Source organism: Vanacampus margaritifer, chromosome 14 (assembly GCF_051991255.1).
Source record: "Vanacampus margaritifer isolate UIUO_Vmar chromosome 14, RoL_Vmar_1.0, whole genome shotgun sequence".
In the NCBI taxonomy this organism is placed as follows: domain Eukaryota; kingdom Metazoa; phylum Chordata; class Actinopteri; order Syngnathiformes; family Syngnathidae; genus Vanacampus; species Vanacampus margaritifer.
Window position 1 is genome coordinate 10055545 of NC_135445.1, and position 18373 is coordinate 10073917.

Sequence of the window (18373 nt, forward strand, 5' to 3'; positions counted from 1 at the left end):
GATCATATAAAAAATAAATGAATCCAAATCTCTTGATTAACAAGATTTAATAATGTTTTCAATATACTGCATATGTATGGTGAGGATAAAATGGACACAAAAATGGCCGGGCACTTCATTTCCAGCTTTGGGATCAGAACAGTCTTCAATTATGAATACTGGACAGAAAGGCAAACAAAACATACTTGCCATAAAAACATACAGTGCACAATTTACTAGCTTTCCTCATGAAAAGCAAAATCCATGACAGTACAGTATGTTTTCACTTAACGTAAATGAACACGTTACAGCATTTATCTTTACATTAATAAGGTCAAGATGACAGCAGATAGTGTTTTTGTTTCCATCAATAGCACATCATCGGGACAAATGCTGTTTGAGCGGGAAAACATCTGATTCGACTTTTCAACAACAAAACGTAACAGTAGCAGTGTGACAACATGATGGTTACTATAGCAACGTGTATATACCGTATAGGGTAATGTAACTTTTCAAAGCGAAATTTGAATACACTTGCGTAGAAAAGCACATGCGCGCACACCTGAATGTTTTTAGTAAAGCTATTGAGCTAGTAATTCACTCCATAATGTAACAGCTAGCTATGGGTCACATCACATTTAAAAGACAATTAAAAAGCTCTTATGACTATTTGGCTCCACGAGATGAATTGTCTGACTAAATACCTTTTGTTTTGAAAGCAACATAGATACGTATAAACTCTTAAGCTACGTTTGAAACTGCATAGAAAAGTGTCAAAATAAATCCGTGACGGTCAGTTAAGGCTTTTTGTTTCGAAGGGAGCATTCTAAGGGACCTGTCGTACCCATGAATGAATACTCTTATTATACACGTATGGCTTGACTAAATTGCAAGGAATCCACTCACATGACTTAAAATATGATCATCTAGATAATACGGTATTATGGGAGTCATCTCTAGGTTGGACTGTAATTGTAACTTTAGTAGTGACAACTAAATATTTTTTTTGCGGCACGCTTCAAATTCTCCATCTCTAAATTCTCTCTATATTTGAATAACTCATTTGGGTTAGTATGAAACAATATTTATACAACTAAAATCTTAAAAATGTAATGAATTGATGGAGTACAACATCCTTAAAATAATGTATGAAATTTTACCAAATAAAATGCAAATCAGATTTTTTTTAAAAAAAAGGGAAAGTGAGTATAAATGAAGAGGAATCTATATTTTTAACACAGAACAAAAGGTGACAGTTTGTGGAACAATCTGGATTGTAAAACCAAATCATCTCAATCTATCTGTAATTTTATTTTTAAATTTTTTTTAAATAAAAGTACAATGACTAAAATAAATATACATAGCATGAAATCATGCTATGTATATTTATATGTTGGAAACGTCTTGACTGCTTGCTGCCATTCATTTTGTGTTGATCAGTTTGTGTTGGTCAGCGGCAGACATTACAAGTTTTACTTCTTTCTGTCCTCTTTTCACGGCACGGTGGCTGACGGTGGCTTAGCACGTCCGCCTCCCAGTGCAAAGGACGTGAGATCGAGTCCGGGCTTCGGCCTTCCTGGGTGGAGTTAGTATGTTCTCCCCGTGCCCGTGTGGGTTTTCTCCGGGTGCTCCGATTTTTTCCCACATTCCAAAGACATGCACGGCCGGTTAATTGAGCACTCTAAATTGTCCCTAGGTGTGATTGTGAGTGTGATGGTTGTTCGTCTCTGTGTGCCCTGCGATTGGCTGGCAACCAGTTGAGGGTGTACCCCGCCTACTGCCCGAAGCCAGCTGGGATAGGCTCCAGCACCCCCGCGACCCTTGTGAGGAATAAGCGGTTAAGAAAATGGATGGATGTCACCTTTTCATTTCTTTTTTTAAGGAGTGAAATATTTATTTTATTTTATTTGAACTCCTCCAGTTATAGATCACCGATTAAGGATCCATTGCATTGTATTTAACTCAATTACTGCCATTGACGGCTATAGACGTCAAAAATTCATTTGAACTATTTCTATTAGTTTAACATTTTTCCCACTTTTGTTAACAAGAGGATGAAAACCTAGACATTTTTTTATTGTACATTTAGAACAGATATAAACGTTTTGATTAATCAAGAGTCAACTAGTGTAATCATGTGATTAAATATGAAAAAAATTATGTCACAAATTTTTAATAATCTTTTCTTAAAAAATAAAATAAAATTATGTCCCAAATGTTTAATAATCTTTTTTTTTTTTTTTTTTATAAAAGATTATTAAAAAATTTGGGACAAAAAAAAAGAAAATATTATTAAACATTTGGGACATAATTTTTTTCATATTTAATCGCATGATTACACTAGTTAACTCACAATAAATCACAAATTTTATATATCTGTTCTAAATGTACAGTATTTTTTTTCAAAAGTGGGAAAAACTAATTGAAATTGAAATAAATTTTGACATCTATAACCGTCAAAGTCAGTGAATGAGTAAAAATACTCAAAAGGTGACAAGAGTTGTGCATTAAGGCTGAACGACTTCCAGCAGGTGGCACTGTGGTGTAAAATGCTTGAGTTAATTTTCATTATAAACTACTTTTTATGTTCAGAGTAGCTACTCATTTGCAAAATGTGTTGAAAATAACTTGTCCGTTATCTTTTGCAATTTCCTTTGGGTGTGTACTTACATGTTTGAAAGTGAGGATGCGTGAACACGTTAGTATAAACATGCAATGACAAAAACACAGTGCATGTAAAAAAAACAAAAAACAAAACATATCGCGAATTTAAACCTTGTAACTAAACTAAAATGGACACTGGCAGTGGTTGCAGCAAAACTGCAGCATCAGGCATTACATTAAAAATATGCGTATGAGCGTTAAGGTCACTTCCACATGTTTTCGATGCAAATGCGTGTCGCGTGGATGTTTCAAGGTGATGGATGCTTAGCGTTTGATGAAGCCTTGCATCATCTCCAGAGGCAGAGGGAAGATGATGGTGGAGTTCTTTTCGGCGGCGATGGTGTTGAGGGTCTGCAGGTAGCGCAGCTGCAGGGCGGACGGCGACTCGGCGATCACCAGCGACGCCTCCTTCAGCGCCCTCGAGGCGTTCATCTCGCCCTCGGCGGCGATAACCTGGGAGGGGCACGCCAGGATTTATATCCTCTAGATCTATTTTCAAGTTGGTCCAGTTTCCATCTTTGGTCATTTGTACAATAATTAGACTCACTCAACTTTTTTATTTATTCTAAAACTAGTCTGCAACCTCACCTGGCATCAAGTGTTGAGAAATTGAATTTAAAAAAAAATCGTAATGAGAAACTTGGTTAATCACAGCTTTACGGAAGAGGATTAGGGCCAGTGAAGAGGAAAAAAAAAGGTTGGCGGGATTCTGACTATTCTCTTTATTCTCAGAATTCTGCCTTTAAAGTGAGAATTCTGACTTTAATCTCGAATCCTGACTTTAATCTCGAATTCTGACTTAAATCTCGAATTCTGAGAATAAAGTAAAAATTTTGACTTTATTAACTCTTTGACTGCCAGACGTTTTCAGAAAAGGGATGCCGTGGGTGCCAGTCGATTTAAGCATTTTGACTGATATTTCAAGGTCCACAGAAAATTATGTGTTTGGACTATGGAAACACACATACTACCAAATGAAAGATTGGACTCTCATCTTTCATCAGAAAAAAAAAGTTTGCTTCTACCTTATTCCGTTTTTCAGTAATCAACAATAGAAAATGGTTAGTTTCACCTCTGTTTTGAAACAAACGTCTTTTAACGTCTTTGGCACTCCTCCATAGGATTTTACTAAACGTTATTTAACGGTTTTGGCAGTCAAAGAGTTAATGCTACTATTATTGTCACAGTCAGAATTCTGAGATTAAAGTCAGAATTCTCACTTTAGAGTGAAAATTGTGACAATTCTCACTTAAAAGTGAGAATTCTGAGAATAAAGTCAGAATTCGCAAAGTCTGAATTCTAAGATTAAAGTCAGAATTCTCACTTGAGTGAAAATTGTGACAATTCTCACTTAAAAGTGAAAATTCTGAGAATAAAGTCAGAATTCGCAAAGTCTGAATTCTAAGATTAAAGTCAGAATTCTCTCTTTAAAGTCAAAGTGAGAATCCTGCCAAACTTAATCTTCCGTACAGCTTGACCAACTAACCATGACAAAAAGGTCATGAAAATGACAATTTCACAAACATAATGATGACCTATTAAGACCCGGTAGAAACAATAAATGAAGACGCTCCTGTTTTAGATCATCAACAGTCAGTCTCATGTTAGCAGTGCATACCTTGGCTCTGGCCTCCCGGGTGGCCTCAGCCTCAGCCGCCATCGCTCTCTGGAGCTGCAGGGGCAGCTTGACGTCTTTGATCTCCACTCGCTCCACCTTGATACCCCAGTCGTCAGTAGCGTCGTCAAGGGTGGACTGACGAGACACAGGTAGGCATTAAAAGTTGGGTTTCTAGTATTGCTGGTAACTGGAATATATGATTATGTGTGTGAAGTCTCAGGTTTAGACCCTCAATATTAAAAGAAAATTGAAAATGTTACAATTCTTTTTAGGTTTAGCATATGGCTACAAAATAAACATTTTTAGTTTTTGGGCTTGTAGATATATTATGTTAAACTTTCAACCAGGGGTGCTGTTTTTTTATTTATTTATTTAATTTATATATATTTATATATATATATTTTGATTTATAGAAGATACTCCTTTTAACAAACGGCACAAGAATTCTCTAAAATATAAATGTTTTTGCCAGGCCTGATATGTGTACAAAGTTTCATGAGTTTTCGGCTTAGGCCCTTTAAAAGCAGCATCATTTTCTATGCAAATGGCGTATTGCCACGGCAACAGCGTGCTACAAAACAAAGCTTTCAAATAAAATTTTCATCTTATACATCTTTCGAGGAAACACCCAAATTTAGAAGATGGTCGGATAAATTTTGATTCTTTGCAGAGAATATTATTAATAATAATAATATTGATGATAATAATAATAATAATAACAGTAAAAATAATAATAATAATTCCTATAGAAATGTGATCATCTTTGACGAAGAAGAAAAAAAAAGAACCATTAGTGTATACAGAAGCTCTCAATTCTACTCTTGGCCACATGATGGCAGCAGAGGGCAGATCTTTAAAATCCATTTTCAGACAACGCAGACTTTTTATCACTGGCAATGCCAGATGTTCAAATAATGTGCAATACATTGTGGAGCAACACTATGTGACACACACACACACACACACACATGACATTAGCGTGATTATGAGAGAATTTTATGGCTCAACCAACAGCCTCTGAAAACTAACATTAAATTATTCACAGGGTTAATGTATGAATAAATGATATGAATCAGATGCAAACGGACAGCTGTGCGCTACATGCAGAATCACCTGCTGTCTCTTAGTGAATTGTCTTCATTGCAGTTTGTTCACTTTAATATTGACACTTGCGGCTGAATCATGCAGCTCGAGAGTGTGGTTGCAAGCAAGGGGCCACTAGAACCCTCCCATTGTTTTCTATAGGCTCGCTGTTGTGCTATGTTGCCGCAACAGCTGCTTGACGAACTCAATCGCCAGAAGAACACATTAAGCGCAGGTTATTCTGAGAGCGGGGCTCTCTGGGTATAAACTGGCGACGGGGCCGTTGGAAGTCTTGTGAACCCTCTGCCAAACACGGACATGTTTGGGTTTGTCTAGTTGGTACAAGTCATCATCAACAGAACGACTTGGCTCCTCTTTTTAGTGTACGAAACACAAACCCCTCACATGTGATGGCAATTACAAATATGGCCAGTGTTATGAATGACTTTTTTCTAATATGGTGTTTGAAACTATTGTCCAATAACCGTACAATAATAGCACTGGGGTTCAAATCTGTGATCATCCACCTGTAGAGGTCTGCTTACTTCAATCTTCTGCATGGACTCAAGCAGATCAATATAAAAAAAATGTCTCAAACCATTTTGATCAGGTTCCATTTACAACATTTGGGGGTAGATGTAGACTGAATTTGTTGTGTAAAGTCCACAAACTGAAAGGGCTCTGGGTCATTCCAATTTGAATTCAAATAGCAGCTGACCACAGTGGGTATGTAAACACATGCTAAAAGTAGTGCCGGGGGCGGACTTTCCATTAAGCAAAAACAGGCGATTGCTTAAGGCCCTGAGATTTTTAGGGGCCTCCGAATGCCTCATGAAAAAAAAAAAAAAAACGTTTTCTTTAAATAAAAGCAATTATATTTGTTTTAGTCTTAATTCACACACACACAACACAATAAAAATGTTTAATCTATCACGATCATTTCGATGCTCCCCTTTGCCTTCTCAAAAAAAAAAAAAAGGGCTACTCCAACATCTCATCTGAGCGGAACAGTGGATTAGAAGCGGAGAGTGACAAGAGCGACTGTTTTCATCACAAAGACGTTCGTATACAATTGGTCAAAATGGTAAACGATCGAAAAAGCTCATTAATGTTCTTATCAATTACAGCAAAAGCAGTGAGATGATTTAGTTGTAATCCTCAGGAAGGATTTTAAAGACTTTATCTAGCTCATGAAATCAATTCTCAAATCCACACCATTCAAAACCATTTTTAAGTGCAGAATACAGATGTTAGGGCCCCATGGCCGAGTTTGGGCCCCCAAGTGACTAGCTATTTCCTGATTGGAGCATTTATGTTGTCGTAGATACGAAATACGCAAGCAGACTGTGAATGAAGACGGCTCTACCTGCATGCTGTGTGCAATTTCTTCCCGGTCGGAAAGGATCTCAGCCAGGTTCTTGGTACCGAGAACATTCCTCAGTGTGGTCTGGGCCAACAAGCGTGTCGCAGCATCAGCGTTCGTGATGTTGGCCACGGCCAGCGTAGCATTCTGAACCCGGTAGTACACCACGCCATCCACACTCACTGTCACCGAGTCTTTGGTCAATACCTGCAAGGGTTTGAACGCACCAAACAGGAAAACAGGCAGGAAGATATTGTTGAGTGTGAGGAGGATACATAAAGTGCTTTTTATTGTAACACGCAAGGAAACGCATCCGCCAGGATTTTTTCTAACATTTATTATTTCATTTTGGCGTAAACGTTTTTGACTGGCAAATATGTTTTAACATACAGGGAGTCCTCAAGTTACGGCAGAGTTCCGTTCCTACGCTACATTTGAAAATTAAGTAAGTAAATCTTTTTTTAATGATTTATTACTATGTTTGCAGTGCATGAGCACCGTTCAGCATTTTTTTTTTTAAACAATAATGCCATGGCATATTGCCTTCAGGATCCCGGTTGCATTATGTGAAAAAATGCGAAAAAAGTGAACAAAGTTTTTGGAAATTTTGCCTGCAAGTATGTTCGACCATATATGCAAATATGTAAACGTATTTGTAACGTACATGGAAATACGTTCAAACATATTTAAATATGTTTAACTCATTCAAACCCAAAAATGTATAAATACTTTTTTAAATACTTAGTACTAAACTCCCAAAAATGTATTTTATACGTTATTTATGATTTTTTTTCAAATGCTAGAATATACAGAAGGCTTTGATGCAGCTTCTGACCTGAAGAGGTCGCTTAAAGCAATGGTAGTTATTACAAAAAACGGCCAGCAGGTGGCAGCAGAGTATAAGAGACCAGCCAGGGGCATGTTGCAACAAACTCTTTTTCCCAGTGTTTTCAACAGGTTTATGAATAATGATGAAACTTACAGGTAGCTATATTCTAATGCTAACTGCTGCAAAATGGAAACAGATACAAATCGGCTTTTTTTTCCTGATGAAAAGAGAGACTCTATTCTTTCTTTTGGTAGGTTCCATGTTTTTATAACAATAGAACACAATGTTCTGTGGGCCTTGCAAAATCAGTCGAAATCCAGTAAGACAGCCGGGAGAGAAGGTGGTTGCTTCAGTGAAAATGGCTGGGAGTGAATGAGTTAAATGTATTTACAAATATGTTTGAAAGTATTTGACAGTTAAAAAAAAAAGTTTACTCCACACTGGAAGTTGCACCATTCCATAGATAAGAGCCACAAAACCACTTAGCAAAGGGATTAAAAGGCTAATTGTGTTTGGTTGTTTTCCTATTTAGAATATAAATAAATAAACAAAATGTATTTGATCAATTTCTAACGAGAAATTATTTTATAAAAAAAAAAAAAGGTATGTGAAACCATCAATCAATACGAGTCGGTGAAAAAGGTTAGGCTTGCAGAAGGACTTTTTTTTTTATTTCGGGTTGAATTAGTCAAGGGATTGGATGAGCACAGAATCAGTAAAGAAACCGAGATGGAACATCCACTAATGGTGCTTTTGAAATGTACATCCTCAAAATGTGTCTGCAACGATGCACCATCCAGAAGGTAATCTGCACAAAACCATGCATTATAAGCTTATAGTCTTTTATATTCTTGAGCTGAATGAGGAATTTTCCAAACGAATTTTGACAGCCTTTGAGTCTCAGCGGATGCGTTTGTTTAGCGTCAACACAACCGCACGTGTCGTACCTCTTGCGGCGGGATGTCGAAGGTGATGGTGCGCATGTCCACGTTAATAAAGCTGTCAGTGCACGGCAAGATGAAGAACAAACCTGTGGAATCACAAGAATGCAAATAGTCTTAGCAAAGACTACATCGGCGGTAAACACAATAATAAGCGAGCGCCTTCACAAATGTTTGAAGCCGGCGGGATGAATGAAATCTTGGCGCCGGGCCAAGTCAAGCAGGCTTTATAAAACTGCAGCTGTGCTGACAGTCGGGCAAAGCTGTGAATATTTGCAGCTTTCAGAAGGCCCGTTTCAAGTCACAAGCAACCAGCGGGGGCGCCGAACAATACTTGGCACGTGCCTGAGTGAAATGCTAGGTATGCAAACATTTAGCACTCCTGCATTTTCAATTAAGGAAGTGCATGTTTAGCTGGGGAAATCGGAACCGACGGCAAATACTAACCACGGCTTTCCTTAGGCCAAGTTGAGATTAAAAGCATAATGGCCTTGAGGTGACCTTTAGAGACTGCGAGGTTGCGATATTAAGTAAAATTCCAGTGATAAAATAATTGAATTCATTCAAACCAAAAACATATAAAAACGTTTTTCAATACTTAGTTAATTTATTTATACGTTTTTATTATGCTAGCGCATACAAAAGTCTTTGATACAGCTTCTGACATGAAGAGGTCACTTAAAGCAATGGTAGTGATTACAAAAAAACGTTCAGCAGGTGGCAGAAGAGTATAAGAGATCAGCCAGGCCCATGTTGCAACATGCTCTTTTGCCCAGGTTTAAGACAAATGATGATGAAACTTAGCTATACACTATTCTAATGCTAATTGCTGCAAAACGGAAACAGATACAAATATACTTTTTTCCCTGATGAAAGAAGGGATTATAATCTTTCTTTTGGTAGGATCCATATTATAGCAATAGAACATAATCTTCTGCGAACCTTGCAAAATCAGTTAAGATCCAGTAAAACAGCCGGGAGCGAAGGGGGTTGCTTCAGTGAAAATGGCTGGGAGTGAATGAGTTTAAGGGGAAGTCAACCCCCAAAGAATTTCTTGACAATAATATGTTCTACGCAGCCCCACTAGTCTAAATATGGTAATCCTATTAATATTGTGTTAATGGAATATGAGCAGCAAAATCCATCTGTTATTATCAATATTAGAAGGCGGCCACTTTGCTGCTTTCTGTCAGGTCTCAGCTGTGATTGGTCGTAGCCAGAGCCCTGAGCAACTGTGATGTCATCTTCAGATGACAGAAGTGGCAAAATGGCCGCCCCCTGAGATGGCTAAAAACTGCTGGATTTAGCTGCCTAACTCATATTCCACAAATGTAATATTAATCAGAATGTCATGTTTAGACTAGTGAGGTCACATATAACATAACATATTATTGTCAAGAAATGTTTAGCGCTGACTTCCCCTTTAAGTGTTTTGTTTTCTTCTCAGCAACACCAAATGTTTCATATACAAACTCGCTACATTTACAGGCAAACTGGCTGAACAAGCCGGAACAGATTCGAAAAAACAAAAAATGCATATTATGTTGTGCCACAGCCTGATTGCGTGACTGAGGTTAAGGGGGACATTACACGGAACCAAGTGCTGAATTTAGTTGAGGCACACACACACACACACACAAACCACAACACCCCCAGGATTGTGAGATTTGCTGGCAGAGAGCTATTATTACCCATGCCGTCACAAATGGCGTCCCCAGACACTTCGGGGAGTCCAATTTCACCATTTTTTAAGAGGACACTCCCTGTTTTTTTTTTATTTTTTATTAGCTGCAGTAAAATAACAAATCAAAGATGAGGAGACAGTGAGCTATGAGATGTATGCAAATAGTTTCTCGTGGGAGCCTGTATTTTTCCTCAACAAATACCTCGTCTTACAAGAAAAGAATAGACAGTCCCATCAGTGTTTTCAGATTTATGACTGCATCTATAAGTCAAACAGCGCTGGCAGACATATGGCAACACATAAAATGAGGCCCTGGTGAATGTCATTGCAGGATGCACTTTGAGGAGGGGCGTATTGTTTCAGTTTTGGATTTGTGCCAAGGATGTCTACCAGGATTCCTGTTTTTGTTTAGGCTGTACAATTGGACCTTTTACTAGCCTGACAATTCCTGTGTTCGTTGTGTACGTTTTTACACTCAATTGTGACTTTTTTTTTGTTTTGTTCGAAATGTGCTTTTGGAAAAGGCGCTCCTCTGTCTTTAGATCCAAGTAGCTTTATTCCCCCCCTTTTTCGGGTTTACAATGTCACCGCACAAGTCTGTGAGCAACCCGGCAACCGTTGCTACACGAGCCTATTTGTGTCCGAAATTAAATCAACCCGACTGGCGCCGCAGATTGAACGGATCGGGCTCGGTTCCGCCTTCAATCTGCAGCCATCTTTTAAATCATGAAGCTGTTTTCCCCGGGACCAGCCGCTCATTCGTCCCACAGGACACCACCAGCTCCCTGCAGCACGTCGAGCCGTAAAACAACTGCAAACTCATTCTGTTGCAACTAATTGCTAACTGCAATTCCCTCACACATAAAGTGCAAATGCCCAGGGACGCCATCTTCCCGTGTTGAAATGTCAAAGAAATACATTTATTGACTATGTCATTGATTAATACATCGCAGATTACCATAACACTCCCTTCATACAATGTACGTATGGTACACATTAATGGGGCTGTTCAATATCATTTTTTTTGTCAGACCAATACCAGTATGAGTACCCAACCATTGAGTATTCAGTGGTCACCAAAACCAAAAAACAATACCAACTACTGGTACCACTTTTAAGGCATAAAATAAAACAACCCAATGACTGATCATTTTAAAGAAAAAGCTATAAATACAAATATAGAATTTTCCCTAAAATTTCATGAAATTCTTTTTTTCTTCTTCTATTCTTCTCATTTCACATTTCTTGTTCCTGATCGTAAAACGGCCACAAGAGGGTCTTGCGGGTATCGGACAGTTATGATACCTGGTATCGGTCCATCCCTATTATTTGTTCTCACACAAACACTATTTGTTCTTAACACACCTTCAATCATTACCTCGCTACTGTTATACATTAGCTCTGGATACTCCGTCATCTTAACTTGGTGGGCCTTTTTCAGCTGCCTTCAGTCTCGGCTCAATTAAAATCCTTAGCGGACTTTTTTTTTTTTTTTTTAAAGCCACCCTAAAACAAAAGCAAGTAAGTACAGCTGAGCCGAGCTGGTATTGTGCAAAAGAAAAGTGACATACATACTGTGTGGCTATTTCATTGTGGCTGTTCTGTCCATTAAATCACTTGCGATGTTGCACAGGAAAAAGTCCAACACTTCAAAACTGATGAGTGTTTGGCTGAGAAAAGTAATAGCTCACTTATTCCAAATGAGATACACATTTTGTTCTGAAGACTAAACCAGTGCATTTCAAGTATTTTTTTTCCCACCTACTCCAGGAGGAAGAAAAATATTTTGCCCCCCCCGCCCTCAACACCGCGACTATAAATAGTACTGTATCATTAGTCTATAATTTTGCTATAAGTAGGCCTCTCCAGAGGAGCTAATATTCCTTGCGCTTGCTAGGACAATGGGATCGCTAGTGCCACCTATTGTAGTGGATGTGAAATAACACTTTATTCTAGTACACTAAAAAACAAAAAAAAAATCCCTGGGGTCTCTCCGCATTCGCAAATTAGCCACGACAAGTTTCCTGCACTTTTTCATATTCTACATACACGGCTTTTTGGACCTACAGGCAAACGGATTCAAGTGCATACCAATGGACATACTGTACTGTATGCTAAACCCTTTTCATCACAGGGTATAGGGATTGAGCCACGCCGCCAACAGTGAAAATGGTCTGACTAAATAAAGCTCCTTCCATTGTTTCAATATTCTTTGCACAAAGATGCCACAGGATGGCGCCAAAGCACTAAAGCAGTAGTCAGTGTACAACAAGTATTGTATACATCACACCAAAGTATTTTCCAACCTGGTCCTTTGGCTCCTCCTCGTAGAAGGCGTCCTAGGCGGAAAATAATGGCTCTCTCATACTCCTTCACAATCTGTGTGCAGAGGCAGAGCGCGCAATCAGCTTGTACAGCTGCCTTTGGCAACTCCTAACTCATTCACTGCCATTGACGGCTACAGACGTCAAAAATTCATTTGAACTATTTTTATTAGTTTAACATTTTTTTCCACTTTCGTTAACAAGAGTGTGAAAATCTATAATTTTTTTTATTGTACATTTAGAACAGATATAAAATTTGTGATTAATCGTGAGTTAACTAGTGAAGTCATGCGATTAATTACAATTAACATTTTCATCGCCTGACGCCCCTAATTTTTTATAATCTTTTCTTTCTTTTTTTTTTTTTTTTTTTTTAAATCGCGTCAGGTGAATAACATTTTTAATTGTAATTAATTACATGACTTCAATAATTAACTGTGTTCTACATGTACAATAAAAAAATATATTTTTTAAGTTTTAAGAAAAAGTGGAAAACTAATAGAAATAATTCAAATGAATTTTTGACGTCTATAGCCGTCAATGGCAGTGAATGAGTTAATTGATATCATGTAAACAGGTAGGTCAACAGTTCATCGATTCACTGAGACAAAGGATTACCAGCTTTTAATCCGAATTCGATTTATTGGCCAAGTATGTAAAAACAAACCCGTCCCAGAAAAATGAAAACTAACAATGACCAACAGAAGGAGACAAAAGAGGGAGTCTGACAGTTTGCTAGTTAGCGTCTCATGTTTTTTAGATGGAAAAAGGGAGAAATGAGGAAAGAGGGATGGCAAATGTAATAGGAAGATTGCATTAAAACATTAACGACAAGACATAGAAGCAGCATAATGCATGCCGTCAAACAAACTTGACCTTGATGCACATCCAAATGGAGAGAGGCAGTGTGACGATCATGAGTATAAGAGACAACAACACCAACGTCCAGCCACAGAAGCCAATGTCATGGTCTTCGCTCTCCAAGGCTAGAAGAGAAAAAATTGACACACAGCCGTTATTTTCATGCCGATACACGGGGGGTCCTCGGTTTATGATGGCCCTGCAATACAACAATTTGAGGTTACGGCACACAGATGATTTGATTGTTTTGTATTTATGCTCTAGTTGCTGTACTGATGATATTTTGAGGTGAAACTAGATTGTGTAGCAGTTTAAGAATACTGCATTATGTCACAACACAAGAAAGGTACTCAATTGTAAACCGAGGACGCCCTAAATTCGGCAGTTTTCAATGTGAAAATCTGCAGTACTCACTCCTCTGTGGTAACTAGCTCAACTTTAAGGCCTTCAACAAACTGCATCAAATAAACCGGGACTGCTTTGTGATTACTGCGGATGTACCCCAACAAAGTATGGCACAAAACACCATGAGTAACAATATTGTCTGACATCTCCTTCACATCGGTAACATGAGATTGTCTGATTGTCATGAATGTCTGCTTGTGGTTACATAAAAATACACTTTGCTAGCTTCAATCAACTGAATGGAGTCCAGTAAATTGGTTTCTGCTCCTGCCATGTCAAAGACTGCGAGACTCTCTCACACCAAATTGAAATGGAATGAGAAGAGCTGCTTCCATTGGCTGTAAAGCAAGATGATTGTGTTCACACCCACAACGGCACAATTGACCGGGCTTTGTACCAGACTTGCATTGGGCACGAATACAGAGTCCAATGTGTTAAGACTGCTTTTTGGGAATAATACCAAGTTATAAAATAAATTGTGACAGGAAAACGTTAGTGATACTTTACCACACCGTCGCTTGCTTCACACCATTTACAGAGAATACAGTAATTTGCAGTTTCCTAAAATCATTGCCATCCGTGTCAAACTAGTATGCGTCAGGCTTATCATATGGTTCATTTGTGTACTATTGAAGATTTTTTTTTACAAGTACCAAGTACTGTGCAGATATACACTATTGGCACGGATACTATAATAATTACGACATTTCGAGGTTACGAACAACATGCAATGTACTTGTTAATGCAAATATTTACTAACTACAATCAGCGTAGATTAGTGATTGATTATGGAGCCACAGAAATTGTCAATATATTAATGCACTTTTTTTTTCTTTTTTTTTTAAAGGAGGATTCTTGTGTCATGCAATTGAACCGCTGTCATTGATTTGCCATCATCTTGTACTACACGTTCCCATTCATGGATCACTCGCTTAGCATTATTAGCCACTACCCTTCAAAGCCATTTTTCACTTCCACTTCAAAACCTGTTGGCATGCATTGATTCAAAGGGTGTGATCGGATGCAATACCTTCTGCATCATGTAACGCGCTGCTTGGACCTACAGACAAAGTTAAAGGTCAAAAACACCATTTGATCCAAGTTGCACAATAAGAATATACTGTACAGTAAACCCTGGCGATTCACAGGGATATGAAACGAACCCTATAGGAAAACGAAACCTACATATTTTTTCTTAAGCAATTGTCTCTTAACTGCGCTACCACAAACTATGACGCCAAACTTATTTAATATAATTTGAAACACAAAACAAATGACTTACAAATGGTTTCATTTTGGTAAAAATGCACCAAAAGTGCAAGCACATGTGGAAAAAAACTCGAACCTTAATAAACACAAAGATGCTATAGTCTGCATCATTTTAATATACTTTGACACCAATTACTGTACTACTTTCCTATTTGCCACGGCTTTGACGTTCAGGGAATAGCTGAGGAAAGGTTCTGTTTAGATAAGGTGCTCTCAAACTGTTAAAATATGTTGCTACTGTATTGCATGCTTGTTACATGACAGAGTTGCTTTGACTCTTCGTTGTTTGTACTAAACCTCTTTCTTCTTTCACAGTTTCAGACAAGGCAGGTTGTGTGTAGTTAATTCTTTCGTCATTGTAACGACGATTTTCAGTTTGTAGATCCCAGAAAAATCGTCGGGCACGATATCATTTTACTGCTGCGTAGTACTCGGCCAACAGGTTCCCACAGAAAATAAAAACAACTGAAATGTGCATTTGTGAATAGGCTGGGGTTTACTGTACTGTATATCTAAAGGAAGTCAACCTATCCTAGATGATCTTGGCATCATGCATACGTCCAAATGAGATAGGTAATGACGAAACATTACGGTACATGCTTTCAGTGTAAAGTTTGTGTGGACTTACTGCCTCACTCACACACAGCAATTTCAATGAACATAAACTCGCGACTATCGCGTCATAGCAGTTTGCGCTTGAAATCAAAGGGTGGTTAATTACATGGAATTATTAAGAGTACGTTACGTCTGCGCAGTTAACTTGCACGGAGAGTCTCGCGACACTCTGAGCTTGCAGCTCGCCTTTATTAGCTTAGTTTATAGCATTGGCTTTTGCTAGCTTTGGGAAACCTCATGGCGAATTTAGCACCTTTTTTAATTTATTTTTTAATAATGATAATGCCAGACGACGAGTTGTGATATTGCAAATAATAGATTTTTAGCTTTTCTGCGTTCAAAAATGGATACGTTGTGACGCGCCCGCTGCACAAACACAAGGAAAAATAATGTTAACATATGCTGTGTCGTCTACGAGTGTTACCTGCTTGACGTTCTCGCCTTTTTTGAGCTTTCAATGACAAATCTTCGTTCTCCATTGCGAATTTTACAAAAAATTATAATACCAGGAGAGAAGAGGATTTTACACAACACGGGCGATGGTTATATCCGTAGTGGCGCTGCTTGATTTTTCCCTACACGCGGACTAGAAGGTGCACTGACACACGAGTTCCTGTCTGCGCCAAAGCTATATAAATATATAAAGGCCACCCGGGAAAATATATCAAGCTAATGAGTAGTTTGGAATTCTCACTAGTTTAAAAATCTAGACTAGACTCGAGAATTCTGTTTTAATAGCTTTAAAAAAAAAAAAATCTCCCAATTACTTCAACATAATGTTAAGAATGCCTAAATTAACAATGATTTATCATCTTTAACGGCTTTCGTTGTTTTTGTGTGGTTATGGCACAATTATGATCTATTTATGATTGATTTGGTTTTGGTAGCGACGTCCAAAACACGCAGCCTGAAAGTCAAAAATTAGGATATGTATTGCTCCATACCCTTCTGGTCTCCTGCCTGCATCCAGGGGCGTCACTAGGTTTTATGGACAAGGGGGCATGAGATGCACAGAACGTAAGCGAATGCAGGGCGTGAGCACAAAATTTCACAAGCAGCTAACATAGACTTATAATACTGTTTAAAACTTTAAAAAGTCAACATTAAAAATGTAGTGTTTACAATCAGAAGTATGTTTATAGCATTAATTTAAAAAAAAGGAAAGATATGTACACTTTGTTACAGTTCATGCAAAACTATGCAAAACTATGCAAAAACAGTTGTGGAGTTATTCAATAAAAAATACAGAGAAAATGTTCTCTTTGGGGAGTTGTTATTGTGATAAAAATCAATTTAACATCTGAAATTGCAGGATAATTGGTGGACAGTAGCATCAAAGAATGCCATCTGTTTTCAAGGGTGGCGGTCCACCACTGTCGTGGCTCAGTTTATAGGGGCTAATGACATGACTTTGGCTCACAACAACTAATTTGCTCCCAAATACTTTTGAAGTCACACAGATTACACTTGGGCACATATGTGCCTAAATTAGAGCTGTCAAAGGATTACATTTTTAAATCAGTTTAATCACATTTGAGAGTTTTGATTAATCACTTAATTAAAAAGGTTTTTTTAATCAACATTTTTTTGCCCGCTAAATTGTTATGTGTTAACTCTTTCGACATTTAATGGCACACTCTCATCCTTCTATTTTTCTAAGCAGTTAATTACTTGCATAATTTAAAATGAAACAAAAAAACTCCAGTAGTTTGACGAACAAATATTCCGAATCTCATATGCAAACATTTATTAAATGCTTTACCTTATTGCATGTAGTTATGTTCCTTGCTCAAACACAACCTGCACTTCCTTTAACGTAGCCATCCGCTGTCAAGGTAAAGGATCATCTGCGGTCAAAATTGATTAATCTGTGATAATACATGATTAATGCCACCATTTTTTTTGTGATTAATCAATGAGTTAACACTTTTAACTTTGACAAGCCTAAATTGATGTTTAAATTAAATAATAAATGTAATATTCAAGCCCTCAACACATTTCAGACTTACTGACAAGCTAATTGGTAGTAGCATGGGAAACCAACTAATTGTTGCTACCAGAAGTGACAAAGACTTACTTTCTTCACAACCTTTATATCCATCCTTCATGTTGTTTTTCTCTCTTTACTGCTTTAAATCACCCTGTGTGCTAAGGCAAGCAATAGTGAAAGGGATCAGTGTAAGCAAGGTTGCTGGGAAATAATGGACTGGATTACGAGCAATACAGATCAAGTAGATCAATCGAATGGAACGAATTGGAGAACTACACAAAATAAGGGCCTTGTACCTTACGCTTTGAAGTGAAGGAAACCCATAGCAAGATTGCAGAAAAAACATGGACTGGAATTTTTTGTAATACGGACACTCTCAATAGAATTAGGTAGAGCGGACACACAGCAAGGGCCGTCCTCAAGAAAAGGGGAAGCGCACAGATCAGTGAATAAGTTATATTGTGGCCACTTTATATTTTATTTTGCTACTTTTGTTTGGTTTAAAAAAATAATTAAAAACAAAATACAATGAAATCATTTTATTGTGTGCGTGTAGGATGCAGTGCCATCTTGTGGTGAACTAATGGAATGCAAGGAGGTCCTTGGAACATTTTAGACCAGGGGACTTAAGCCCCTCTAAAATAGGCCTAATGACACCATTGGTTCCATCCACCACCCGGAGAAAAAAAATTCATTGTGTGATTTTCCTGTCAGGCTGATGAAGCCTATGTATTTTATGAAAGGTTCA

The 18373-nt window shown here is 37.9% G+C and overlaps 1 protein-coding gene across 6 annotated transcripts; it reads right to left on the bottom strand.

Annotated features, from left to right (window-relative positions):
* Window positions 1-30: 30 nt before the first annotated feature.
* Window positions 31-17852, bottom strand: stom (stomatin). Of its 6 annotated transcripts, XM_077585810.1 has the most exons (9): window positions 17713-17818; window positions 17398-17462; window positions 14782-14811; window positions 13362-13471; window positions 12468-12540; window positions 8484-8566; window positions 6711-6914; window positions 4262-4396; window positions 31-3096 (listed from the first exon to the last, which is right to left on the bottom strand). In XM_077585810.1, the coding sequence occupies exons 4-9, from the start codon at window positions 13401-13403 to the stop codon at window positions 2908-2910; spliced, it is 726 nt and encodes a 241-aa protein (XP_077441936.1). In that variant the 5' UTR covers window positions 13404-13471; window positions 14782-14811; window positions 17398-17462; window positions 17713-17818; the 3' UTR covers window positions 31-2907. The 6 variants fall into 6 exon arrangements, with proteins under 6 accessions (XP_077441936.1, XP_077441934.1, XP_077441935.1 ...); XM_077585808.1 differs by lacking the exon at window positions 14782-14811 and having other exon boundaries at window positions 17398-17482; window positions 17713-17852; XM_077585809.1 differs by lacking the exon at window positions 14782-14811 and having other exon boundaries at window positions 17713-17815.
* Between the last annotated feature and the right edge of the window lie 521 nt (window positions 17853-18373).

Excerpts from the sequence above, each read along its gene's own strand:
- stom (XM_077585805.1), bottom strand. The coding sequence starts at position 16,114 with ATGGAGAACGAAGATTTGTCATTGAAAGCTCAAAAAAGGCGAGAACGT. Across the intron at positions 13,472-14,781 it reads CGCGTTACATGATGCAGAAG|CCTTGGAGAGCGAAGACCAT; the intron begins GTATTGCATCCG and ends TTTCTCTTCTAG. Across the intron at positions 4,397-6,710 it reads AAATTGCACACAGCATGCAG|TCCACCCTTGACGACGCTAC; the intron begins GTAGAGCCGTCT and ends GTGTCTCGTCAG.